The sequence below is a fragment of the Manis pentadactyla genome, chromosome 8 (assembly GCF_030020395.1).
Source record: "Manis pentadactyla isolate mManPen7 chromosome 8, mManPen7.hap1, whole genome shotgun sequence".
Classification (NCBI taxonomy): domain Eukaryota; kingdom Metazoa; phylum Chordata; class Mammalia; order Pholidota; family Manidae; genus Manis; species Manis pentadactyla.
In genome coordinates this window covers 122,025,894-122,053,776 of record NC_080026.1, presented here as the reverse complement: position 1 = coordinate 122,053,776, position 27,883 = coordinate 122,025,894, and the positions used below count along the sequence as shown (strand labels likewise).

At 49.1% G+C, this 27,883-nt stretch overlaps 1 protein-coding gene across 1 annotated transcript in view; it reads right to left on the bottom strand.

The window, feature by feature from the left end:
* Window positions 1-1,099: 1,099 nt before the first annotated feature.
* RBM20 (RNA binding motif protein 20) overlaps window positions 1,100-27,883 on the bottom strand; it is a 177,334-nt gene continuing 150,550 nt past the window's right edge. Inside the window, exons 10-16 of the mRNA XM_057505391.1 lie at window positions 27,685-27,764; window positions 25,446-26,112; window positions 19,442-19,546; window positions 17,707-18,358; window positions 16,046-16,180; window positions 9,198-9,319; window positions 1,100-4,195 (exon numbers count right to left, since the gene is read on the bottom strand). Coding sequence (XP_057361374.1) covers window positions 4,085-4,195; window positions 9,198-9,319; window positions 16,046-16,180; window positions 17,707-18,358; window positions 19,442-19,546; window positions 25,446-26,112; window positions 27,685-27,764 — 1,872 coding nt within the window. The 3' untranslated portion in view covers window positions 1,100-4,084. The remainder of the gene's footprint in view (window positions 4,196-9,197; window positions 9,320-16,045; window positions 16,181-17,706; window positions 18,359-19,441; window positions 19,547-25,445; window positions 26,113-27,684; window positions 27,765-27,883) is intronic.

The window sequence follows — 27,883 nt, the reverse complement described above, 5'->3', positions numbered from 1 at the left end:
CTGGCAGGATGCCTCCAGTGCACTGCTCCAGGGTGCTACAGAACACAATGCGCAGTGCCCCCCCGAGTTGTGCCACATGGAGTGATACGCTGGGACTAGGCATGAGGAGCACCCCTAGGCATCCTGTATCCTGAACGTAGGGCAGTGGGATGAGTTCTGGGCCCAGGCACTCCTTGCCCAGCTGGGGTCCAGCCAGTAGTTGCAGGGAAGGATGTTTCTCCACCCCTCCTGGTGGGAACTGGAGCCTCAAGGCTCAGCCCAGGATGGCCACAATGGGGTGGTGCAGGGGGAGCAGCAATGGGCTCAGCAGAAACTTTCCTCAGATCTACAATCTGTTCCCACTAATTACAGGATGCCCCTTTCACTTTGCCCTCTGGGGCCAGACTGCCCAGCCCTCCTCGTTGACTCAGGAGCACTGCCAACAGGAGGAAACGGCCCAAAGAAGGTTCCAGGACATTCAAAGGACTGGCCCACTGGGCTCGGGAGACTGGCATTGTTTTGCTAGAAAAAAATGGCTGAGAAAGAACTTAAGAACCGATGAAATTTGATGGGTTGCTGTCCAGAGTACAAATTCAAAAGCAAGTAAGATTCAGTTCTATTCAGCTTAGCAAGTGCTGTCACCAGCAATCACCTTACAACTGAAACAACCGGGAGGGGATCAATACTGCAGTCCCCAACGCTCAGGTCACAGGGCTAATGAGCACCTAAACTAGACATTAAGCACTTCACAGGGGACGGAAGTGCCAGACACCCCTCCTGGTGGTATCCCTGCCCGGTCCTGATACCGGACAACGTGGCTCAGTCACCAGAAGACAGAAGCTCTGGGTAGCAGGTTAGAGGTTTATTAAAGGGCCGAGTGATTTTTCTATCTGATCCTGCAAAAGGCCAGCACCCCACTTCCCCGGACTCAGCCTTTCTGGAGGGTCACCCCTGATAACCTCTGATTCCCTTGGAGCCCCAAGAGGAAGCTGTTGTGTCTTCTCTTATTAGAAACATTTCAGATTCAAAGAGGGACCAAATCCCAATCTCTGTGCCTCGTGAGCTTCCGCAGCCCAATGCTGAGCGTCCCTGCACAGCAGACAGCCATTCACGCACAAGCTTTCAAATTCTCTTTATTAAAAATCTTTTTCTTTTCCTTTTGTAAAAACAAACACTTGGGGTCAGTTATACAGATCAGGAAATGTGGTGACAATTTATAGGACACTCAACAAATTCTAATACTTTACAAGTTCAAACTTAAATTAATTGGTGTTTTTCTTTTTCTCATAAGCTCAGAAAACAAACTCTGGTCCAGTTCAAGTATAATCTAACCCGTCCCAGCCTTGGACGGTCCAAGAAAGGGAAACCTGCTCCTCAAGGCTGCTGCTCACATCAACATCAAATTTACCAAATTCTTTGGGAATACTGTCTGGATAGACTGTATTTTAGGTGTTTACAATGAAGAGAAAATTCCTTAGGCCTCTTGTTATAAGAACCCGGGGTACAAATGAACCTGTCGCTCAAGGTAGCAGCTGCTCTTGAACAACCTTTTCATAGAGATACTTTGAAATAGTTGACAAACACTGAAGAGAAGCTTTAAAAAATAAATCAGTATTTTCCTGGTTGCCTTGTATATGACACATGTAGGAATAAAAAGTGCAGATCACAGATTGGGTGAAGGACCATGCCAATGGAATTGTATAAAAATAAATAAATAAAATAAATATATATATATATGTACACACAAATAAAGAATCTTAGATGATTTTTTTAAGTGAAGGGTCTGAATGAATGCAGAGGGCCTCTCCCTTCTGCCTCCCAGAGGCGCTCTCCAGCTTCCAATATGGAGAAGCGCAGTCTACCAGCAAGGGAGCCCTTAAATTACTTGGGAATGCCGCTGTTTGCGCAGCCATCAGGATCTGCATGGAAATGCTGCTGGGGGAATGAGTGGGCAGGGTCAGCTTCCAGTCTGTTGGCAGAAAAGATGCCACCCTCTCTGGAAATTCAGTTCCAGCTCCTTATGGAAGCAGTAGGCTTTTCCCAGCAAGATTCCTGAGGAGGCCAGAGAGCTGGCCCTAGAGTTCCTCTGGGAGAAAGAAGACATACAGGTCAGAGGTTTTCCAAGAAATAGAGGAGGCTGGTCTCGAGAACACCAGGTAAAAAACCTGTGGCGACTAGTCAGGGGACCAGGTATGGGCTGACCCACCATCTTCAAACCCTGCTGTCTTCGAGACACCAACCTTTCTGAACATCGGGCCCCACCTGCCCCTGCCCCCTGCGCCCTGCCCCGCCTGGCGGCGGCCTGATGCCTCAGGTCCCCTGCTTCCTCCAGCCTTTTCTCGCTAGAGCTGCCCGAGCTGGCCTGTTCGCCTCCAGCGCGTGCCTTAGCTCTTCTCTCTCCCAGTCCCCAGCAATTCTCTCCTTGCAGGTAACTAACCATCTGCGCCTCAGCTGACACATGATCATCTTATGTTCTATATTCCTTTTCTTTCTGTGCCTCAGTTTCCTCATGATAAAATGCCATGTCCAACTCAGATAATCTCTCAACCCTTCTGCCATTAGTGTGGAGGACAGGATGTGCAGTATACTCCTCTCTATCATATAAAGAAAAGTGCAAAAAATAATTTAATAAACTAAACAAAACCCTCCTAGTCTACCCACCTGGGATAAGGCATTAAAAACACTGGGAACCATCTTCCCTGAGACAGGGGGCTGAGACAGGGGGGGCTGCTCCCAGGGGGAGCATCTCACCTTAAGGAAACAGCACCAGGCCCCCCTCTGACCTTCCTGAAGTCTTCTCTCTACCAAGCCTCATTTCCTCCAGCACCTTTGTCCCAAACCCTTCCAATGACACATCAGACTAGAGACCCTGCAGCCTGCCTGGGGCCTGAAGGCACTGGCCTCCACTCTCAGAAGGCCCGGTAAGAAGGGCTCTGTTCTTCAGAACATTTAGCATCAAAGTTTACACGTGGCATTAACTCTGAGATGCCCTTGGCTCTCTGCCAAACTGGAAAGGGCTCACCTGCAAACACCCTGCAGTCCTCAACTGCTGCCCTTCAATCCTGCAGCCTTCTCTTTCCCTAGCTTCTCCCCACAACTGAGAAACCATTACACCACCCTGCTATGAGGCTGCCGGAGCCCAGAACACAGGCACCAAGGGCAAGTCAAGGACAGATGCCACTTCCTTATTTGGTGTCTCTTGAACCAATGTCACACGTGGCAGGGAGGCCAACATTCAACCTAAGCCCTTCCCAGCTGCTCTTTTAGCTGGAGGGAAAAGACACTTCTGTTTTCATTTTTAACTGAAGTACATCTATACCAAAATCATTAACCAGAATGGAACAAACCCTGGCATCTCCTGAAATCAAGAGGCGGGAAGTAAATTTTGGGGGAAACTTAGCAGAGCTTCCAAATTGAAGGGTGCTTTTCCTCCTCTGTAATATTCATTACATCTGTGTTAAGGCATGAATCTGGTAGACTTCTAGAATAACTGAGAGGATGAAAGTTATTAAAAACAGGGGCTTTTCAACAAGGTGGTCCAGTTGGAGGAACTCCCAGCTTCTGCCAACTGATTGCGCAGGGTGCCCCCCCTCCAGGGCTACAGGACCAGATTCAGCTCTCCCCGCAAACAGGATGCCAGGCGGAGAACTGCTCCCAGTTCACCAACACGGTTCTTGACCCAGCACTTTCTGTGAAATCTTTTCCTTGGGTGACTCAGCCTGGCCTGATACGTCCTACCCATCAAGAACCTGAACATGGTGAAAATCCCTGAGAAGTTGGATTTTGTGAAAAGGAAATGGCCCTGGGCACAGAAGGAGGGAGAGAGGGAGGGGTGAGGAGGAAGAGAGGGACAAACTGAAAGGTGGTTCGGAGCAAACAAGCGTCATCACCAGGGAGAAAGTGGACGACCCTCAGGGGCTGCACACAGCAGGGTGACAGCTCTGGGAGACGCACAGGGGCGTTTCCACGAGCCTCTGAGGAACAGAGCTGGGCAGTGTGGCCTGCCTGGTTTTCCTTCCTCCTGGGCTTTAGTTCCTGTCCCGGAGGTCAGGGAGGCCCCACCGCAGAAGGCCCTCCTCTCCCCGCTTCCAGCAGCCGCCGGGTATCAGGGCTTTCTCCTTTCAAAGTGCGGCACCATTCCACTGTCCTCGGGCCTTGGGCTGCCTGCCCCCTCGGGCTCCTTCAGGCCCTCGTCCGCCAGCTGGGATAAGTACCTCTGTGGTGGGAAGAGAGGGACACAGGGGGGAAGGGAGAGGGTCAGTGGTGACCTGGCAGGGGAGGAGAGAAAGGGGGCGTCTGCCTTGGCCCCCTCTCCCGTCTTCCTGCCCAGTGGGTGGACACCGCCACCCTCCCCAGGACCTAGGCTACACAACGGGCTTCCTCCCCACTTTGTTAGTTCATGAGAACGGTACTGCCTGTCTCTTGTAGAAAACGTAGAGAAAACAGATCCTGACAATAGCAAACGCTTCCCTAGCCCTTGTCCTGTGCAAGCACTGCTCTGCTTTCCTTGCACAAACTCCTTTAATCCTCATGACAACTGTGCTTCCCAGAAAGGGCCCCAGTGTCCAGGTGACACATCCACATGTAAACGGCAGAGGGAGAAGAGGGAGGCTGGAAGGACGGAGGCAGGCGAGAGGCCCTGTCCTATAGCAGCTGAGAAAGGCGAATGGAAGCAGGACCTCTGGGACCCTAGCAGCCTGCCTCCTGCCAGGCAGGCTGGAAGGCTGTGTATCTTGGCAACCACTCGATGGTCTCTGTTCTGCAGCTGGATGCTGCCTCACAGCACCCTGAACACTCCCTGCTCCGTCCAGCCCCCAGCCAAAAGGCGGGGAGTCAGGATTCCCTGCAGTGGGCCAGGACTAGACAAGGCCTGGGGCCCCAGCTGGGTCCTTTGATTGCTGTGCAGGCACAGAGCACTGGGTTACGAGTCAGCAGGGCTAGGTCCAGTGCAGTGGTCGAGGGGGTTCTGCTGTCAGATGACCTGGGCCAAGTCACCCGCTATCTCTGGTATCTGTAAAGTGTGGGTAGTACGGTGATTACCTCATCAGCTGCTGTGAAGTCCAAGAGAGGTGCCACAAAGCATTTAGCACAGCTCCTGGCACAGAACAACACTCTGTAGTCTGCCCTTTATCATGAGTGGCACCAGCCATCTGACTTGGGAAGGTCACACATCTTCTCCCAGCCTCAGACTCCTAATTTGTTAATGGGAGAAACGGTGCTGTCCTCCTGACAGGATGACCTTGAGGGTCAGACATGATGACATGCCTCAGGTGCCTGGGTCTACCTGCTCTCTCTATAAGAGACTCGGCTTTGAGTGGGGAGTGGGCCTGACGGACAGCAGCAGACAGCGGAGCCCTGCAGGCCAGGCTGCTGAGGGAGGCCTGGATTTCTCTTCCTTTTCATCTCAGGAAGGGAAATGTGTGCTCAGGAAGCAGGGGGGTGAGCATACTGCGCGTGGGCATGTTTCCCTCCAGACCCGGAGCCAAGCAGGCATCTGCTTTTCCTACTGAGCACCGACTCCCACTGTGGCTCCGGATCACCCCGGTGTCAGGCTCTGACCTTTGGTGGGACACAGCGGAGGCTGCAGAGAATGGAGGCTGCTCCCACCTGCTGCCTGCCTCAGAGAACACTCCCTGCCCCCGCAGCCTCCAGCGGTGCTGAGTTTACAAGCTGCCTGACTTAGCTGTCAGCCGGCACCTCTGCTTGAGTCTGAATTCTTCACCTTCCACACATATAACTTGGGGTGGGGCCGGGTGGGCGAGGCTGTGTGAACAGAGACATTCTGTCAAGGCCAGACAGAAACCCTATCTGGGCAGCCTGTGGCGGAGGTTCCAGCACCCCCACAGGTGCACCGGCGAAACCTGAACTGCGGTTGGCAGGCCTGAAGAGCCGCCCAGAGTCTGGGCCTCACATGCCTGGGGACCACAGGAATGGCTCTGGCCTGCTGTGGGGAGTTGCGTCTGCCCGTCAGCCCTCCCCCAGGGTAACCACCAGTCACTTCTCAGTGTCTATGAGCCTATTGCTGTTTTGTTTGTTTTGTTTTGTTTTTTAGACTCCACATTTAAGTGAAATCATAAGGTATTTGTTCTTCTCCACCTGGCTTATTTCACTGAACATAATACCCTCTTGATCCATCCACATTGTCACAAATGACAGGATTTTTTTCTTTTTTGTGGCTGAATAATATTTCATTATGTATATATACCACATCTTTATCTATTCATCTACTGATAGACACTTCGGTTGCTTCCATATCTTGGCTATTGTAAATAATGCAGCAAAAACATAGGGGTGCATCTTTTTGAATCAGAGATTTTGTTTTCTTTGGGTAAATTCCTAGGAGTGGAATTACTGGGTGGTATGGTATGGTATTCTATTTTTAGTTTTTTGGAATCTCCACACTGCTTTCCACAACGATTGTACCAATTTACATTCCCACAAGCAGTGTAGGAGGGTTCTCTTTTTTCCACATCCTCACCAACACTTGATACTTCATGTCTTTTGGATACTGACCATTCTAACTGGTGTGAGGTGATATCTCATTGTGGTTTTGATTTGCATTTCCCTGATGATTAGCGATATGGAGCATCTTTTCATGTGCCTATTGGCCACTTGCATTTCTTCTTTGGAAAAATGTCTGTTCAGGTCCCCTGTCCATTTTTTTATTAAGTTATTTGTATTTTTGGTGTTGAGTCATATGAGTTCTTTGTATATTTTGGGTGTTAACCCCTTATCAGATAAATCATTTATGAATATATTCTCCCATACTGTAGGCTGTCTTTTTGTTCTGTTGATAGTGCCCTTTGCTGTACAGAAGCTTTTTAGTTTGATGTAGTCCCACTTTTTCACTTTTTATTTTGTTTCCCTTGCCTGGGGGAGATGTGACCCCCCAAAAATTGCTCATAATTATGTTCAATAGCTTTTTGCCTGTTTTCTTCTAAGAATTTTATGGTTTCATATCTTACATTTAGGGCTTTAATTCATTTTGAATTTACTTTTGTATATGGAGTTAGACAATGATCCAGTTTCATTCTCTTGCATGTAGCTGTCCAGTTTTTCCCACACCATTTATTGAAGAGACTGTGTTTTCCCCATTGTATATTTATAGCTCCTCTATCATATATTAATTGACCATATATGCATTGTTTTATTTCTGGCCTCTTGATTCTGTCCCATTGATCTATGGGCCTGTTCTTGTGCCAGTACCATACTGTTTTGATTACTGTAGCTTCATAGCATAGCTTGAAGTCAGGGAGTGTAATACCCCCAGCTTTGTTCTTCTTTCTCAAGATTGCTTTGGCTATTCATGGTCTTTTGTGGTTCCGTATGAATTTCAGGATTATTTGCTGTAGTTCATTGAAAAATGCCATTGGTATTTTGACAGGGATTCATTGATCTGTAAATTGCAGGATGGCCATTTTGACAATATTAATTAGGAAGCTGCAATTTTAAAAAGATGCCTACTGGTATGAAGAACAAAGTTTGGGTCAGAACCAGATGATCTCCAAGACCTGGTCCAGCCCTGCCATTCTATAGGTTTCATCTTTTTTGGGTAGGGATGATGATATCTTCAGGGTAGACGGCTGCCCTCAGTTGGCTCTGTGGGGCCCAGTCTGAATCCTTGCTTTAGTCAAGTCAGGCCTTCACTGCCCTTCCTCAGGAAAGGCTGGGGCCTGGGGCCTGGCCCCATGGCCTCCTCAGTCACTGAGCATCTGCTCTCTAGAAGGATATCAAGAGCCTTAAGTGACCTGAGCTTGGGAATAGCTAGTGACAGTCCCTTGCAGATGGTGACCCTCACCATCACACTACAGCTCTCAGTTTTCAAGATCAGCTTGGATGTTTTTAAGAAGAAAGTGACTTAGAATCAGGTACTCTGTTCCTGGGCCTGGTAACTTACCATATGCATAACCTTGGACACATCACATAGCTTCTCCAAGCCTCAATTTCCTCAACTATAAAACAAGAGAGTTGGTTTATATCTGAGTTTCTTAACTAGGGCTGCATGTTTGAATGATTTGGAGAACATTCTCAGATTATGTATTCCTGGGTCTCCCCAAATTCTACTGAGTATCTAACCTAGCATGCACACTTTTGAGACACTGTCCAGGTGATTCTGGCTTATATCTCTGGTTCAGAAATACTAGATTAGTCACTCTTCAACAACTTAACAGTGACAGTAATGCCTGCTTTGGAATTAGGGCATGCTGCCACCATGAGAGACTCGGAGTTGAGGTCACATGTGTCAAAAACTTTGTCTGATTCCCTGTAGTAAAAACAGGAGATGCCTTGAGATACTTCTCCCCTTATCTGATATATCATGTTTTCTATCAAGTTACTAAACCCCAGCCTATACCAGAAGTTAATTATGAAAACCACATTCTAATTTGTTGTATATTAGTTAGGTGTATATCATAGAACATATTACTACATTTCATTGATTTTAAGACATGTGTTTTTCCCACACATTAACATCTCTGAAACTGGAATGTATTTTACAGTTGATGGAGTCTCACCATTTAATTTGTGCCATTTTTTTTCTTGTTGATATCAAAAAATAGTAGCGTATCTTACAACTGATGGTATCTTAGATTGGATGAAATATTATAGAGTATTTTTTATATGTCACCCATTCATATACTACAAAACTCACTTATTTTATTCATTGCTTGTCTCCTACACTAGGATGGAAACTCCATGAGGGAAGGGATTTTTGTCTGCTTCTTTTTTTTTTTTGTCATTGCATCCCTAGAGACTACAACAGTGTTTGGCATATAGTATGCCTGTTATAAATAGTTGCAGGAGGGATGAACATTTAAATAGAACATAGTGGTGTTTATTCTAGCAAACAAGGATACTGCCCAGAGGAACAGAAAGGGAGAATTATCTGCATCTGGAATATCCAGGTTTTGTGAAAAGCAGCCCTAACCACAGGCCAGATAAACATTAAATCAAGTTACTCGGTCTAGAGGGAGAAGCAGATACCAAAAAACAAGAACAAACAAACAAAAAACAGCCCAAATGTTTTCAAGTACTAAAGTGGAGACAGATGTCCTGAGATTCTGAGAGCACAAGGGAGGCAGCCACGATGTGGAGCAGCCTGGTGGAGTCAGGTCTGAGGGAAAAGAAATTTTCCATGTGGTGAAAAGAGATCAAAATTTATAGAAACAAAGACTGGGGAACCCTCCCAGGTGCTGGGCAAGGAAGTTCCTGATGGTTACCTGCAAGTTCCTGTAGTGGACAGCACTGCGACAGTGGCTTATCTTTGCCATCTCCTCACTCGTGTAGAATAGCCCACACAGCTTGCAGTAAAACCCAGTCCTGGGCACCACGAACTCCACCCCTGCAGAAGGACGGGGGGTGGACAGGTAGGCAATTAGGATGGGGGGTGGGAGAAGGGCGGCCCCTGTGGTCCTGCCAGCTGTCAGGTGGAACTGGGAGCAGTGATCTTCATCCCTTACATGCTGCTGACTTTGGCTACTTAGCTAGCTGCTCCAAGCCTCAGTTTTCTCATGTGCAAAGTGGGCACAAAGAGAAGAGCACCGACTTCATTCACGGTTGGTTGTGAAAGTAAAGGAGGTACTCCCTCAGGCATGGCGAGTGCTTGGCATTTACATGTCCCGCAACTACCTGTGGGAACTGGCACAGGCTGTCCCCTGATCAGCCTGCTTCCAGGGAAAGAGGAGGAAGGAGCTCTGTCACATCCCACTTGTTGGGTTTTGTTTCTCCACACTGTATCCCTCTCTGCATCTGATGTGGCCAGCATTCTGGAAGAATGCTCTCATTTTTTTAATGTTAGAAATATGTGCATTAAAGAACAATTTTACAATATGCAAAAGTGAGGAAAAATCACCCAGTCATTCCAGTCAGAAAAAATTTCCTCCACACTATTTGTATGCAGAGGCTTTTGGTGGTGGTGGAGGAGGGGAGTGGGTGTGAATCATATCCTAAGAGCAATTCTGTCTCCTCCCTTTTTCATGTAATAGTGTATCATAAACATTTTCCCATCATCCTCCAGTCTTTACATCTGAACCGTCAATTAATAACATTTGATTAGTGATTTTTTAAATGTGAGTCCCAGGATTCTGGGCCTTTTGATCCTGAGGAAAGAAAGCAGTGGCCTGACAGAGAAGAACAGTGCCAGGGCCAGGATTCCTCTTTGAAAGGATGGCGGCTGCTCCAGCCTCCACCAGGTGTTTTGGGGGACACAGTCCTCCTCTTGAAGACACAGTGAGCAGAGTGGAGGAGCCCCAGTGTGAGAGGGTACAAACCAGATGCTAAGAACCTCTGCAACGGCGGACAGTCAGCTGAACCCTTCCTGGGCCTCAGTTTCCCCAGGCACCTGATAGTGAAGCTCTGGCACAAGAGCAGGGCGCACAGGCTGTGAAAAGCAAGCCCCACTGGGAATGAAGGAGCACGGCTGGCCATCAGGGATGCCCAGATCCCGCTTCCAGACTGGGGCTGCTCCCTGGGCACACAAACACCCTTCAGCTGGGCTTTGCTGCTGCCCAGCTGGTTGGCTTCCCCTCCCTGCTGGGGTGGGGGTAGTTGGTGGGGGAGAGAGGGGGCTGAAGCATCACACCACGGAACAGCAGCCTCCTGCAGAGAGGGACACAGGCCAGGTGTCCACCAAGGCCCGGTGCGTGACCACGAGGCCTGGCTTCCTTCCCCTTCCTCCTCCCCTGCCTCCCCTGAGACAGAGCTAAGGGCTCGGGAGACCCTGTCACAGAGAAGCAGCTTAGACTTGTAATTACAACTTATTGTATTTATTTTATTTTTCATCTCAAAAAAACCACTTATCAGTTGGAGAGTCAGGCCTGGAAGGAGGAGGGAGCCTGGGAGGCCTGCCCACCGCCTGCCTGGACTGATTGCTCCTCTGTGGTTTGGGGCCAGGGCGGCCTCCTCAGCGTTTTCTGACTGCCACGTAGCTGACTGCAGCTGACAGCCGTCCCTCAGCAGCCTACAGCCATCCCCAGCACCGAGGGGCCTCCCTCAGGCCCAGCGGCCGGAGGGAGGCTGCTGTCCTTCCCCACCTCCCCCTCCTCCCACCCCCACCCCAGGGGACAGAAACCGGCCCGCCTGTGGGTGGCCTGCTTGCCCCTCCACCGCACACACAGGCGCTGGCTCTGGCTGGAGCTGGCAGAGGAGCATTATTGAGCAAGGCCTGCCTCTGTCCTCTGTTCCTACAAAAATCTCTCCCCCTTGCTGCTGGCGTTCAGGGAGCAAAGGCCCACAGGAGACAAGATAAAGGCAGTACCCCCTGGAGGCCACAGGGAGCAGGCGCAGGCCTATCATCAAGGCCACTCCCTGTCCTGTCCCAGACCTGCCCGCCAGCCACTTGGGTGGTACCAGGAGAGAAGCCATGGGGTTTTCACTGCAGACCCCCGAGGAGTTCCCCAGGATCCTCCAGGTTCCCCTAGAGGCTCTCCAGCCTCTGTCCTGGGTCCCCCAGGAGGGGCACGCCTGTCTCAGAAGCCACGCAGGGCCTAAACTGGCAGCTGTGGCTGCTTTCAACACAAGCAGTGTGGCCACAGTCTGAGGCTCTGGGTGAGGTTTCACTTGAAAACAGCTTCCACAGCCAAAAAAAAAAAAGTTTGAAGCCACAATACAGTGGAGAGAAAATGGAGTTTGGAGTCAGATAGACCTAGCTCGTCACTTACACTGTGTGACCTCAGGCACATTATTTAACCTGTCTGGGATTCGTTTCCTCATCTGTAAAATAGGGATAATCATACACAAATGGTGTTATGGGGAAGCACCTATCATTTTGCCTGGTGCTTAAAATACACTAATTTCCAGACACAGGTCAAACATTTCCCCATAGAGGCCTTCTCGCCCTCCAACCTTCCACCAGCACTGCCCAGAGAACCCAGGCTCCACAGTTTGGTGACAACTCTCTTGCCCTGTCCCTGCATGACACCTGGCAGCTGCCCGGGCAGTACCAGGTGGTCAAAAGACAGCGCTGAGGAAGGAGCAGCCTATAACTCACCCCTGAGTCACTGGGAGCTGCCAGGGGCACTACAGTGCCAACACTGCCTCAGGACGCTTCTGGGAAGCGAGGGCCCAGCAAAGCAGGAGCACCAAGAAAAAACTGCACAGCCCGGTGAGCTCTGGAGCCACTTGGCCCTCCCGTTTCTCAGGCTCTATTAAGTACAATAATTAAAGCTGCATTTGCCTTCTAATAATAGCTCCTGGCATGGGTAATTATAACTCTGTTCTCCTGGCAAAGCCTGGGCTGGGTGGAGGGGAGGCTTGCAATTTGCAGGCAATGCCCTTTGGCTCTGGTAAGAAAAGCAAGCCTTGGCAGGCTCCTGCTGGCTGGGGTGACCCAGAGCTGGCCTAAAACACGGGCAGTGCCCTTCGCCACCCCCAAGCCCACCCCCACCCGAGTCCCTGAGCTACAGCCCTTTGCTTCCCAGCTCTCCACAGGGACAAAACCTATAGGTTGTCCCCCACCTCCCTAGAAGTCTCTGGGCAGTCACAATGGCCCCTGGAAGGTGAAGGGTGATGCAGCTCCAATGAGAGGGAACGTGGTAGGTCTTGATAAGTATTTCATGAACAATAACAACAATGGACAGCCCTGATGTACCTCCTACTAGAAGATGCTAAGACCTTACAAGTATTCACTCATTTAATCCTCAAAATAGCTTCTAAGCTTCTATTACTCCCCCTGATTTACAGATGAAGAAAGCCAAGCAGAGGTTAAATAAGCTGCTCTTTGTCCCCCAGCCACCTGGGATTTGCACCCATGGAGTCAGATTCCACAGTCTGTGCTCTTTACCATTGCACAAAAATTGCCTTTCCTATACTGTGTGTCCTGAACTGGAGGAGCAGGAGGGCAGGTTAGAAATCCTGAGTTCTGACCTGAACTGGCTGTTTGATCTTGTGTAAATCTCTGGGCTTCAGTTTCCTTACCTCTCATATATGGGAGATGGTACCATATTCACCCTCTCCTGCCAAGATCAATGAGATAATGGGTCTCAAAGCTAATCAAAGACTGCAATCAAGTACAAAAGGACAATTTGTCATAGCCCCAAGCCAGAAGAAACCAAATGTGCATCAACAGGTGAATGAATAAATGAAATGTGGTCTCTTCATATCCACAATACAATGCTCCTCAATGTTAAACAGAAGCCAACAATACAGATCAATCTCAAAACAACTGTGCTGAGTGAAAGAAGCCAGGCAGAAACAGTACATACTATGTGATTTCCTTTATATAAAGTTCTAGAATTCAAACTCATATTGCATGACAGAAAGGAGAAGAGTGGTTACCTAAGGATCAAGGTGTGTGGAGGGAGGGGTTACAAAGGAGTATCAGGAAACCTGGGGGGTGATGAATATGTTCACTATCTTGCTTGTGGTGATGGTCTCACAGGTATACAATATGTCAAAACTGATCAAATTGTACCCTTTAAATTTGTGTATTTCATTAACATCAATCGCACCTCAAGGGAGCTGTTTGAAAAAAAAAACACAGAATGAGATATCATTCCCCTCCTAAAAGACTGGTAAGGATTAAAAACGGATAACATCCAATGTTGGCAGGGATGTGGAGAATGAGAACTCCCACTCATGGTGGCAGTGAGGACTCGTATAATCTCTTTCGGGTACAATTTAGTAGCAATTATGAACATTTAAAATGCATATATATGACTCCACAATCCCTGGCCTAGGATACTGTCCTGAAGAAACACTGCCATGCACATAAAGGTAACAGCATGTCTGGAAGGCAGCAGAGCATAGAGGTGGCATGGATCGTGAGTCAAACCACAGGGGTGTGAATCCTGACTCCAGTCTTTGCTGATCATTAGCTTTGTAACCCTGCATCTCAGATCTTTTTTACCTGTAATACAGGGATAAAAAAAAAAAAAAGATGTACCTCACAGGTGTTCTGAGAGCCCTAAACGAGATAAGCACTAGGAATAGTGCCTGCGTGGTAAGTGAGAAAAACTAAAAGTTTAACTATTATGGCATTTTAATAATGGGACAAAATTAAAAACACCCTAAACATTCACTAATGGAGAAATGGATCGGCAATTTATGGTGTTATCTTTTAAGATGGAATCTTTGCAGTGGTTGGGAAAAATGCATTCTCTGTGTACTGACGTGAAGAGACCTCTAAGACCCCCTGTTAAGTTAAAACAGCCAATTGCAGAACATCAAGTGTATTTTTGTGGAAGAAAAACTATCCATGGATAGGACAGTGGCTCTCTCTGGGGGTTAGGAAAGAGATACAACATCTAGTATTTACTTTGTATGGTTCTTATTGTTTACATTTGTTATAATCTTTCACACACTTTGTAATGAAAAACAGTAAAAAAACACAAATTGAAAGGTAGCAGAACTTATTCTTAGTTTTTGCTTGTGTGCGTCACACAGATTCCAAGTTCTTGGATGACAAGAGACTTGTGCTACATTTTTCGATTCCCCCAGAGAGGCTTACACAGTGCTCTGCATGGGTGCTTACGAGAATGAATGCATGAAGGATGCATGCATGAACCGCCTGGCACCTGTTTCCAGAAAGGCAGCCTTTCCTACTGTTTTCTAGGGTTAAAACACCCATGGCTTCATGCAGTCATCTTAGTTCATTCTAAGGTCAGTATTTCACCCCCGCCCCCATTTTTTTCCCCCGTTTTTGGCCTGGGGCATGCTCAATGTTATGTAGCAAACTTATTCCTTAAAAAAAGGAAGTTTGCTCTTCAAATCTTACTCTATAAAAATGACACCCTTGCAGGACAGACACAATAAGACACATTTAAAAGGAAATGAAAAGAAAAAGAGAAACTTGATGGAAAGGGTGAGCCACCATACTGATCAGCCCTCCCTGAGTGAACAGACCTGTGGTCACTGATCAGCACATTACCCATGCTTCTCGGGTTTCTTGTGATACTTTCCAAACACTACCCCAAGCTTTCTCCCCGAGTGGCTGCTACCACTCCTTTGTCTCACTGCTTTCAGAGTCCAGGCAAAGACTCAGAGATGACGTGGCTGGAGTGGGAGTCTCTGGGTTTGTGCAGGTGTCCAGCTCCCAGGGAAATTTCTTAAAGTACCTTCACTCTCTACCCTGAGACTCAAATTGACTCTCCTCTCTGAGAATCTAGGTGACTCTATTATTAAACTCTCCCACCAACACTTCTGCTATTGAAAAGCCAGTGATCTGGTCCAATTCCACATCACAGGTGAAGAAGTCAAGGCGCAGGAGCCCCCCAAGCCAGCACCCCCTGTGAAGCCTTCACTTTTGCACCTTCCCTGCCTGAGGCCAGAGCCAGCCCCCGTCAGGGCACCCAGGCCAGCTGCCCTGGGTGTGTCCTGATCTCCCCTCTGCCCCTGCCTGGGTTGCCTTCAAGGCCAGGTGAGTTCTGACAGTACCACCCACTCCCAAGACCTCCAAGAAAAGTATTTTCACATCTTTTTATTTTCTCTCACTTTTTAATTGATTTGTTAATAATGGAGTTGTAGTGACTAGAAAAAAAGCAAAAAATGCATTCTTAGGTATGACTTGCCTGGAGTCATACAGTAACCCAATAAGTGGAATGGGACGCACAGGGCCCGGGTCTCTCTCTGCTCAGTGCTCCCTCTATCAACCATATAGGGTTTGCCCTAAACACTGGTCAGCATCATTGCCTCAGAGAAGCTGGTCCCTCAAAGAATAAAAATACAGCCTCATTTTGGGAAGGGCTGGGGCAAGGAGGGCTGGGAAGACAGTAGCAGAAGAGGTTCATTTCTGCTGACCTTGTGGTGGCCACTGGACCTCTGTATCCCTGCCCACATAAGGGCTGTGTGGTCAGGACCAGAGTATGCCAGAACAGTGAAAACAAGCCTCTCTTTGCTCAGGTTCCCAGGGCAGAGCTGTTCAGGCCCAGCCCCCTAAGGAATCTGGTCTATCCTGGGTGGCTGAAATTCCAAGAAACTTTAAGGTAGCACCTTACAAATCTAGGTTATTGTATCAGATATTAAAAACAATGACCACAAAATGACAAAAAGCCCTGTGAAGCTATTAGATGTCACTAGGGAACTATCCTTTCCTGGAGCTGAATTCTCAGGGGAGACTGTGCATTTCACCTACCTAGAGGAATGCTCAGTTCACTGAACACATCCTCTGGCTCCCAGGAAGGCAAAGGAAGAGGCTGTTTCAGCTCCACTTCAGTGTATTCTGGTGACCTCATGTCCAGAGATTTCATTTCCGTGTACTTGGAGTCTTCTGCAAAACATGAGACAAGGCAAAGAACTAATGAAATACAGAACACCTCTAAGAATCTCTACAATTCTAGCCTTCCACTGTGTGGAATGGGCCCTTGGACTGCTTAACGACATGAAGCTAGGGCGAGGACTGCTAATTAGAAACAGAGTGCTATAATTAAAGAGTTTTTTTCACTGCCAGAAGAATGCCACACACATGAAAACTTGGCACATCTTTGCCTTGGGTCTGGGGGGATGGGCTGCTGATGCCTTTGGCTGGGACAATTTACCTCCATGCCCCCCCAATGCAGAAAGCACTCCATTCTGCCTGCAGAATTAGTGAAGGGCAAGAAATGTGCTGATGTCCACAGGAGCACTGAGGCTGGCAGAAAATGGCACAAAGCCATTGTCGCCCCAAACTTGTGGAGTTAGTGTTATTAAATATGAACTCCAAACACTGGGTTAGCTAGTAAGCCATTACCACCAGTGCGTGCTGAGACCTATACTGCAAAATAAAAGGGGTTCAATCAGGGCAAAGCGGACGTTCGACTCCTCCTTTATTCTTGCCTTCTCTAGAAACGCCCAGGCCTGAGTGTTTCTCTAGCAACAGGAAGGCAGCTCAAGGCAGAGTTTCCATGGAGACCCGGATCCTCTCAGGTGAAAAACGGCTCAGGTCAGCTTGACATGGAGGAAAGCCCAAGCCTCGGGCTCACCTTCAAGCTTATGCCAGCCACAGAGGGCTGAATGAATGTTTATTTTTAAGCCTTTCTTCTATGGTTTTAGCTCCTGGCTCTTGTCCCCCATTCTTCAACCTGTGGAATGCAGAAGGCTTCCTGGGAAATGAATTTCTAGTCATTTTTACTGACAGAACATTGAGGGCTACCACCACCCCAAACCCCGTAGTTTCCACTTGGCAGAGAAGACAGGGCTTAGTCTATTTTAAACTCTGTCATGATGTCACAGTGCTGGGCACAGACACAACATCACCTCCAATAGAGGTGGAAGAGATCCAGGGACAGGTCAGATCCTGGAGAAAAGTGGGTCTGTGGTAGTAAGAAGGGGAGCAGGCCGTGCCCCACAGGGAACCCCTTGTTCCTCCCTCTGCCCGCTCCTTTCACAGCCCCCCACATCCCGCCGCTCACTCCGGCCCCACAGAAATAACAGCCTGGGTGGTCCGCTGTCCTGCAGGCGTGAGAGGCTGCTTGCTGATCCTGAGGAACCGAAGCTCCTTTGGCTGATAACTCAAAACTTTTGGCTATTTTAGTTGTCAGAGTCCATCTGGGTTCTCATATATCCAGATAAGTCTGTCTGTCCTATCTGAGTTTGCTTCTCAGAAAACATGTGGCCTTCTATCTGGTTTCCTTTACGCCATTTGCCTGAAAACTTTTAACAGTTTAACCAGGCATTTAGAAGCTTGCTTTCTGCACCAGCTTTAACACTGGTTGAAACCTTACTCAGGTCTGTCCAGCCTGCACACGCCCATGCTCTTCTCTAGGTGATCTGTGGTCCAATCAACCCACCGCGCACAAGAAAAAGGGAGGTAGTTACCCTGGGTTGACACTCCTTGGCTTTGGAGGTGGGTTTCAGTGGGGGAGCTGACTTTCCCCTCCAGGGGACTGCCTTCACAAGCCCCGTCTTCAGGAATCCCCCTGACCTTGCAGTCATCAAGAAATGGGCTGGGCTGCTGGGCCCTCTCCTCTGCTGGCTTGGGAGAAGACATTTGCTGGGGTGCAGGGGCCAGACGAACATCTGAGTTCTCTGCTCCCTTTGCCTGCTTCTCGTAGCAATCTGACCCCTCCAGTGAGAGGCCTGTCTCGCTTTCAGCTGGCTTCTGCTCAGCATCCAGATTTAGGCCAGGTATTTCCATGTCCATGTCACTGAGACAGCTTGTGGGAGCAGAAGGCAGTTCCTTGGGTGACCCAGGGCTGATTTCTGTCGCCCCAGTACTTACGGGCTTGACTCCCTCCCTGGTGAAATCCTTGGCTAAGTCCAGGTCTAAGGTGGTCGTCACACAGGGACAGATTTCTGGACAGACTTTGTCCTTCTGGTCAATGGACACTATTTCTTCCAGCTCTGGGATGTCGGGTTCCATGATAAAATCCTCCTCCTCTCCCACCTCGTCCACGGTAACCAGCTCCTCCATGTTCGTGGGGTACCAGCTCTCCCCCTCTGCTTCACTTCCACTCTCCCAATCTTGCTCCTGAACAAAATGCAGAATGGAGGTCAGAAAGTGGCTGAGGAGCGGTCTCAGTATTCAGTCAGAGGGTACAAACTTTGACCTCAGGACCCCTCAAACCAGAAAGATCCTGAAACTTCTTACTTGTTCCTGGGAACATTTACTGGGTAATTGAGAGCTGTAAATCATTCAAGTCCCACATCACTGATTCATTCCCAGGAGGACACTCAAAAGAGCGCAGGATTTGGAATAAGCCCTTAATGATTAATCTACCACGGTTGCAGTGTCACAAAGAATTTCAAACCTTGGTAGATAATAGTTACTCAATAAATAGTTTTTTAATGCATGAATGATTAAGTTATAATTCAATTTGCCTGAGCTATTTTCTTGCATGTAAGGTTAAATGTAACTGCAGCAAAATTCCCCCAAGCATTTTCTCAGCAAGGGTGCAACTTCCATAGCCATGGCTTATACCTCATCCCTTCTGAAACCTTCCCCTGCCATCTCCAGCAGCCCATGGACCGAGCAGTCCAGCTTCCCTGCCAGCAATGCCCATCTCTCCCTGACAGGAAAGGCACAAAGCTGGCCATGTTCCAAAAACATTTCTTTTCGCTGTGTCGGCTCCAACAGTATAACTGGCTTTTTCATTTTAGTTAAGTCAAATAATCTTTACAAGCACAGTAGATGTTTTGTTAATTCTAGGGTCTGGGCCTGCTGAGGTCAGGGCCCCAGTTTGAATATCCAACTTCCCCATTAACACTCGCCAAATCCTCCCTAGGGACCTGCCTATTTTTGGGATCCTGGTTCTAAAGCCTGAGTCTTTTGGGGACGCATGTTTTCTCCTATGAGCACAGCCAAGTTGCTGGAGGCTGAGACAGGGCCCAGGCATTTGGTAAAGAGCTCCTCAATAAATACTGTGCAAAGATCACAAGCAAAGTCATTTTTTCAAAAAGTGGTCGCTTCATTCTTGGAACCACTGGTGGGCCCTCAGACACAGCCCAGGCAGAGAGCAGGGCATTACGGCCAGGCCGGGGACCTCTGTGACTTGGTGCCCAAAGGCAGTCACACACATGTGGTCACACCGCCGGCAAGAGGGACAAACTTTACCTTCTTTGTCCTTGTGTTTTCCGCATCCAAGGACTCTGTTTCTTTCTCCCACTTGAGGGTTGATGGGGGACTTTCTTCCAGGCCCCGCTGTTCCTCTTTTCCAGCCTTAGCAAAGGAGAGCAGAACAAACCAAATCAGTGTGAGCAGTGGCACAACGAAGAGGGAGCACCAGGAGAAGTAGCATAGCACAGAGTGCAGCCCCAGTACCAGGGGTGTTCCACGTGTGCCATTTCCTTTTCCCTCCCCAAATCCTGGAGGCAGGTGTTGTTATCATCTTCACTTTACAGATGAGGAAACTGAAGCTCAGAGAGGTTAAGTAACTTGCTCAAGGTCACACAGACAATGGAGGCACAGAAATATCTTAACAGCTGGTCTGAATGTCTTTGAGAAGGCAGAAATCCCTGGCAGACTGGGTGCTTTTTGCAGCTGTAAAACCTGTAGCTGATGAGGGTGAGTAACGGGCCTGAGGGTGAACTGACCCAGTGTTAAAGACCATGGTGGTGACACATCTCCTGCCTTGGCCAAAAAAAGTCCCATCCAGGCCACTTGGCAGGTAGGAAGGTGGCTGTCACGCCACCTGTGCCCCTCTGACCCCTCATTTGCCCTCTCAGTCCAAACTGGCAATCCCTTCCCTTCATTCTCCTCCCGTTCCCTCCCTCAAAGGAAGTCTCTTGTGACAGTGCTCGTGTCTGGGAAACTGAACGACTGAAAATAACTCTTTGGTTGGAGCAGTAGGCTCTCTGACCAGCCTGTCATTTGCTCTGTCAGCAACCTATGCTCTGTCCTCAAGCCAAATGCGAGCCATTACCTCTTTCCATACAATCTGTGCACTAACAATGCTTTTCACATTTTTAAAGACTTGCATTTTTAAATGGTTGGTTAAGGACCTACCTAATATCCTCAGTTTTGCCTCTCAGCCCACGGAGCCTAAAATGCTTACTGGCTGGCATACTGTAGAGGAAGGTCACCAACCTGCTTTAGAAGTTTTTGGAGGATATTCTCCCATGACTTAAATTCTGGCCACCAAATCAATGACTATTCCCGGGTTTCCTCAGGGGCATTTTCTTGACATTTTTGGTTGAGGTTGGTTCAAAGTAAATGACTGACTCTAGTTCTGGTTTTTTATGACCAACACACCCCTCATGGGCTGACAAGGTGCCAGCTGGGGCAGAGCTCAGGGCTGACTGGCTTAACCAGTTATTACCAGACAAGAAAAGACAGTTCACATCCTCAAGTCCTCACTCTTTCAGTGTCTGACACGGAAGATTCCACCGGAAGTTCTGCTCTGGTCTTCTGACCCGACCGGAGTGCAAAGCTGCTCCAAATGCCTTTTTAGCTGCCAGAACCCACAGCTTCTACTAACAGGGGACTGCTTTCCTTTCCTTTTATCTTCCTGAATAGATTATCCCTGGCCCTCCCTTACCAGAGGAAACAATCCTTACCCTTCCCAAGCAGTTCCTGCAGCCATACTCCTAGGTCAACACAGTGAAGAGACCCCCTCCAGTTCAAGTTGGAAGAGGCAGGGACACCCTGGCCTGGCCAGAAGCCCCCCACAGGCCAACCCCTGCTCTCCCACCCCACTGGGGAAAGGATGTGCCTTCCAGTGCTCCCTCTGCCCTGGAATCACTTCCAGGTTACAGCAGCTGCTGAAAAGGAAGAGACAAATGCAGCCAATGCACCCAGCTGCCCACCCAAGCTCACGGATCAAGATATTATGTCCCAACTATTTCCAGCAGGGCTCTGCCACCATAGGGCTGGAGCTACTGTGAACCCACCTCCTAACTGGTCTCTCTTCAGCCCTGTGGCCTCCTCCCAAGTCTGTGCTCCCCTAGGCAATCAATAATGATCACCAAAATGCAAAAACTATCATATCCTCACTGTACCTTTTTGCTTAAACATTTCATTTGCTTCGCCTTGTACTTAGAACAAAGACAAAACTCCTTAACCTGCTTATAAGGCCCTGCAGCATGATGTGGCCCTGTTGACAAATCAGTGTCACCTCCCATCACTCTAACCCAGGCTTTCTCTGTTCCGGCAACACTGGCCTCTAGCCCCAGAGCCTTTGCACATGGTGTTCTCTCTGCCCTCTTTCTTTTTCACTCGCAAATAGCTTCTATTCCTTCAAATCTCAACAGTTCTGTCCTAACCCAGGGAAGCCTCTGATTCATTACAGGCACCAACAGCTGTATACCTCCATCTCCTTAGCACTTAACACTCACACTCTTCTACTCATCTGGGGAATTAGTTGATTAGTATGTCTTCCCATCAGACCACCAGCTCTGTGAGACCAGGAGTCGTTTAAGCTTTCACTCACAACTGTAGCCCCAGTGCTCGGGGCTCCATGGATATATTAGTCAATAGAGAATAGAGCTCAGGGGAAGGGCGTGGAATGAATAAATCTGCCACCTGGCATGTTGGGTTGCCATCTGGGCTCTGATCTGAGCATAAGTGGTTTTTCTATTTCTGCCTCCTATGGATTGTTTATACTGGGGCTGCGTTCTGGGGACCCCTGGGCTCCATCAGGCCCACAGGTACACTTTGGTCTACATAGTTTCAAAAACACGGGAAATGTCATTAGATATCTGGACTTTGGTCTTGCTCTAAGAAACAGGACAGCTGACAGCACAGGACACGTGTTCCTGAGTGGCAGCTGTAGAATGGACTTGAGCAGTGGCTGGATGCCGCCAAGAGACAGATACCTCCTCTACAGTCTGACACGGTCTCTTCACTCACACTGTCTGGTCTGTGTCGCCTGCCTGGCTTCCCTTCTCTAGACATCTAGGTCTGTAACTTTGATACCCCTTCCAGGAAGGCAGACGGTGCTGTTTTCCATGTCCTCCCTGTTCAGTGACTTGCTTTCTTGCTTTCTTTCCTTCTTCCTGTGGTCTCGTGGTCAGCGCTGGGACTCCTGTATAGACGTGGCCCTCACTAACACTGAGCAGCATGCACACTGGCTTCTCCAGCACAGGCACTTTCTCCAGAGAGCTGAGGGTTACTAGTGAGCGTGAGCTTGTTAAAGTCCTACCACGGCCTTGTGATCACATCCATTTCACAAACAAGAAAATTGAGGCAGAGAAAACAGGGTGTAACCCAGCTCTCAGAAGCCAGGCCTATGTTTCCAGAGTCTGGGCTCAGTCATTCTTTCCTTCAACAAATATTTAATGAATACCCACTCTCTGCCAAACCCTAATCTAGGGGCTGGGAACATTGCAGTAAGCAGCAGACAAAAATTCTGCCCTCGTGGAGGTTATACTGGGAGGCAGGGGGTTTAGACACTAAATAAAGTAAATAAAGAAGTTAGGGGGTAGGTTAGAAGCAGATGGTGCTAACAAGAAAATGAAGCAGGGAAGGAAAAGAAGGGGGTGGGACACTGCAATTTTATACAGTGGCCAGGAATAAATTTGTGGAGCAGTGACAGTGAGTAAACACAAAGGAAGTGAGGAGGGGGCCATGCGGACTTCCCGAGGAGGGGCTCCTAAGCAGGGGAACAAGTGCAAAGGCCCTGTGGTAGGAGGTGTCTGGTATACTAGAAACAGGCCAGGACACTGTCCTCAGCCCAGCTGCCTTCATTTCCCAAGTTCAGTCACAGCCTGATTGTGATACAGAATTTATGATACAGGGAGGAAAACTCTTTGTTCTGTTGTTTGGTGGAATCACCAAGTGGAGTGAGGCTGCCTGGCTCCAAACCCTCAGATGGGGACACAATAAGTCCTGCTAACCCCACTCCAGGGGCTATCAGAAGCAGAGCCCACTAGGGGATCGGGGGAAACCCATGAGGCTTCCTGAGAATCTTTTTTTTTGCAATGAGGCTCTTGAGATGACCCATCATGTATATTACCTTCAGCAGGGAATGCTGTGTAAACTGAAGAAAGCAGGGCAGGTAAAACAATAGGAAAAACAAAGTCACCAAAGAAGAGTTTCACAAGTGTGGGCAGCCAGTGCCAAGGGGTAGCTCCACCCCTGCGCCATGGGGCAGAGGGTTCCTGGCTGGTGGTATGTGTATGATGTCCAGGCTTGAGCCCTTGCCAGTTCTTGCTCTCTGCCATTCTGTGCCTCTTCTCAAGGTGCTGACCCATCACTGACCCTTGGACACCTCCAAGCATACTCTTCTTGAACACATCCTCTGGAGCATGGGTCCTGGTCATGCAGTTCAAGTCCTCAGCAAGTCACACGAAGTCCTTCATTACCCACCCCACGCACTTCCTTAACCTCACCTCCTGAGCATCCCCCTGCTATGCCAGTCAGGATAAATTGTGGCATACTTTGAGATGGGCAAAACAACTACTGGATGTCCTTTTGATGGAATGCGTGGCAGTTGCCTAGCACATCCTCCAGGGTGTCAGATTCTATGAGTCTACACCTTTTATTTTCTTGAACTGAGCTATTTTACAACTCTGAATTGTAGAAAACTAATAGTAGTGCAAATAATTCTGCAGAGATGTGAAGGAATTTTATCTGGTGGAGTTGCAACTAATTCCCAGTTCCCTGTTGAGAAGGCCAGTTTTACATCTATTAGCAAATTCATTTCAGCATTCCTAACTGCCTCTATAGGTTGCCTGCTCTTTGGACTCTCCTTTAAACAAGCTTGTACATCTTACTGATTCCCTGATTAGTTAATGAGTTAAATAACATCGTTGTTTGCACATAAAAAACATTCGTTTTATGTTTGCACAAGTGCCATGATTTTATTTTTAAAAACATTATCCTGTAACATGCCCTGAAGATGCGGCCACACTGAGTATCTCCAGGGTCTTCAAAACCATCTTCCTTTCTCACCTTTGCCCTTGCTGTTTCCCAAATTGCTCTTAATGCCCAGCTCAGATGTCACCTCCTCTATGCAGCCAAGCTCTCCCCATACAGAGTTAACGGCCTCAGAGCAGCTCATCCTCTGCTCTATTCCAGCAGGGGCCCTAGTGGGTGCAAATCACTTCTGTAGGTCCGCTTCCACATTAGACCTTGGTCTCCACCATAACACGGACTAGCTCCTACTCACCTTTAGACCCCCTGCGTCTAGCATACTAGCTGGCAAAGCAGAACTCTACCAGTACATGCAGGGAGTGAATGCAGAGTGACCAGTGTGACTCGTCGGTGTTCATGGAATTGACAATTGGGCTCCTTATCTGGATTTGGTCATTTCATTGTCACCAACTCCTGGGTCAGACTAGAAGATGGCCACACAGGAGTTTTTAAAGTTGGGTTCTTTATGTAGACCTCCCAACCTCTGCCATCCCACTCCTACTTAAATGTAGGCCATTCTGGCATGAAGGATGTGTAAGCCAAGTCAGAATATACATCTCGTACCCAGAGTCCTCGTGACCCACTGCATGAACTGATGTCATGCAGCAGGCTATAAGCCCTTTGAGACGCTTGGATGAAAGGTGCCTGTCAACTGCCAAGCATTTTATTACAGTGGAAGTAAAACACTGTCAACGTGTCTAGAGAAGCAATCAAGCCCTGAGCACCCAGCATAATTCAGTGGGTGGCGGCTTCTTCTCCTTTAAGCCTCTCATCGAAGCCCCAGGATTGGTAGATGCTTTTGGCAGAACCAACCAAAGATCTAATCTCACTTGGCAGAGTCTGTGGGTGCAAACACCTCAGGGCCACTGCGCCCTGGACAAACAGGACCACAGAGGGCTTTTGTATCATGTGCCTGCCTGACTTCTACTAAAGGCAGCAGGGTGCTGTGGGATTCAGAGCCAGTTCACCTCGGTGTAACTTTGGCTCTGCTATTTCCTGACTGTGTGTCCCTGGGCAACTAACTTAAGCTCTCTGTGCCTCAGCTTCCTACCTGTAGCAAAAACAGTCTTCCTACTATGATTACTTCATAGGGTTGCTGGGAGGATTAAATGACCAACTGAGGTAAAGTGCTTAGCACAGTGCCCCACACAGAGTAAACATTCAGTAAGTGTTCCACTCCTCCGATAAATGTTCACGCTCATTATGTCAACATTATCCTCCTCTGGGACCTGCCCTTCCTCACGTGGGGAGGACGCCACTTCCTTACCTCATTCTCTGTCGTTCTGCTGTCTTTTCTGTCATCAGCGCCTTCTTGGTCTCTGTCAGGTCTCTGGGTTCTGTTTTTCTCACTCTGCTTGGCCTTTGAGCTCTCAGGGGCCCTCATGACCTTCGGCTCCGGCCCATCCTCCCTGCCTGAGTCGTCGGGGTGGGGGCGTCTGCTTTCCCGCAGCCTCGCCTCATCTTTCCTCCTGGACTTGCCAGGGCCGTCCTGCTGCTGCTTTGGATGCTTGTCCGATTTGCCTCTGGGCTCCTTCCGGTGGTAGCTGTCCTCTCGGCTTTTGTAGCCCACAGAGGGGAGTTGGTTGGGGGACCCAGATCTCGGGTGCTTTTCTCGCTGGCCCCTCCCTCCCTCCAGCCGCTCGTCTAATTCGGCTTTGTCCAGTTGCCGGGGGTGGTGTTTGCGGTCGTGCACCCACGTGTCTGTCCTGTCCCTCTTGTCCTCCCCGTTCTCCCTCCAGGGGCCTGGGTCCCGCTCGTCCTCCCTCCTGGCATAGGGAGAGTGCTCCCACGAGTCGCGGCTGTTGGCCCAGTCGGCCCGGGAGGGCCCCGGAGGGCTGTGCGAGGAGCTGCAGGAGGTGAAGCTTGGGGTGTGGGACCTCGGGGAGAGGGACCGGCTCACCGGACTGCGGGACCGCGGCCTTTCCGGGCCGTATCTGTGAGGGAGCCAAGGAACGGGTTTCAGGATCGGCACCCCCAGCCCCCACACACAGATATGCCCGGCCCCTCACAGAGACACCCTGCCCCGTAACCCCGTTGGGCTGTACACTGTGCACCACAGCTCTGCAGACCGCACAGCGGTGGGCAGGACAGAGCTCCCCCTCCCTCCGGGCCCCAGGAGGGGGCCTTTCCCGAAGCACAGTGTGACCACTCTCCGCCCTTGACTCATTCTGCTCCTGGGAACTAGGATAAGTAACTGTACTGGTTTGGCCAACCCTGTCTCTTTTCCTCTTGGGAGTGAGCTAGGCTGCGGAAGCAGATGACTCCTGTCCTGGGGGGGAGGGGGGAGGCTGCCCTGGTCCAGCCCGGTGGGCAAGGCTGCCTAACCCCAGGGCTCAATCTGCCAGCCTCGAGGGCACAAGACTGAAGTCACTCCTCCACTTGGCTTCTATAGGAACAAAGTCAGTCTCCTGGCCTCCATTTTTCTTATTTCTCATTCAATTTGTTCAGATCCTGGGCATGGTGGAAGGATGCTAATTCCTGGAGAGTGAGATGGGTAGGGTAGGCTCAGAGGTTCCAAAACCAAAGAATGGGGAAGGCATTTTAGGGATGAAGAGACCCTAGAGCTTGTGTTTCAGATAAGGAAACTGAAACCCCGAAAAGGACCCCAATCTGCCTACAATTCAGAGCAAAACCTCCCAGTGCCCCTGCCCCTACACACACACTAGTTTGCCACAGATACATACACACATACACTCTGAAGGCTGTCTGGTTATTAAGGAAATCAGCTGAATCATATACCTGATATTCTGGAAGGAAAATCATGCACCCCTCACTGAGGGGACACCAGGGCTCACGAGAACCAGGCTGCCTTGACCATCACTGGGCCAACAGTCTGGGCTCAGCCCTCTACAATGGGGTCAGAGTGCCATCTGTGGCAGCGCCAGGTAAGAACCACAGAATGTGCAGGGCAGGTGCCCTTCCTGCTGTTTTCCATCTTGGCTCTCCACAGGGGTTGTCTTTGAAGGGCAGTGACAGTGGTAAATTTGTAGCCCATCTTGGCACAGTCACAATTTCAGTTGGAAGAAATGAGTTGAAAACTGAAGGCAATCAATGTTCAGAGTAAGTGACTATCCAGTAAACACTCTTGAAGGAGCCATCTGCATTCCTCTTCCTCCAAATTTATATTCAGCTCATGGAAAATGAAGAGCTGGCTCTGAATAGAACACACACACACACATACCACTCCCGTTCACAGGCTGTTGTAGCAGAGTGTATACTTGCCCCAAAGGACCATATCAACAGACCTCCTCTTCCCTATTATTTCCAACAGAGGAAGAGCAGATGAGAGGGAGCCCAGCATCTTGGATTTTCTGAGGTTTAACCTGAGCAGCACTTCGGGACTATTTATTCATTTATTTAATAGTCTGGTGTCTTCCACTAGGCATATGGAAAGGTAGGGACAAGAAAGGCTGATAGACAGGGCTGGGCACAGTGTGACTCAAACACCCCTAAGAATGAGAAATAGGAGAATGTCCCAACTGTTCAGAATTTGCCCTGGGCCTCACCTGTCCGCTTCCCGGAACATGTCCCTCTCCCTCTGAGAATGGATGTCCTGGATAATGGCAGCCACGGTTTTCCCAGGTTTCTAGGCAAAGTTGGAGAGATCACCATCAGACCAGAGAGGGCCTTGCAAACAGGCCAAGTGGAAGCAGCCAGGAGTTGTGTTCATGGCCCAGTCCACCATAGGGGGAGAAGTGCCTTTTC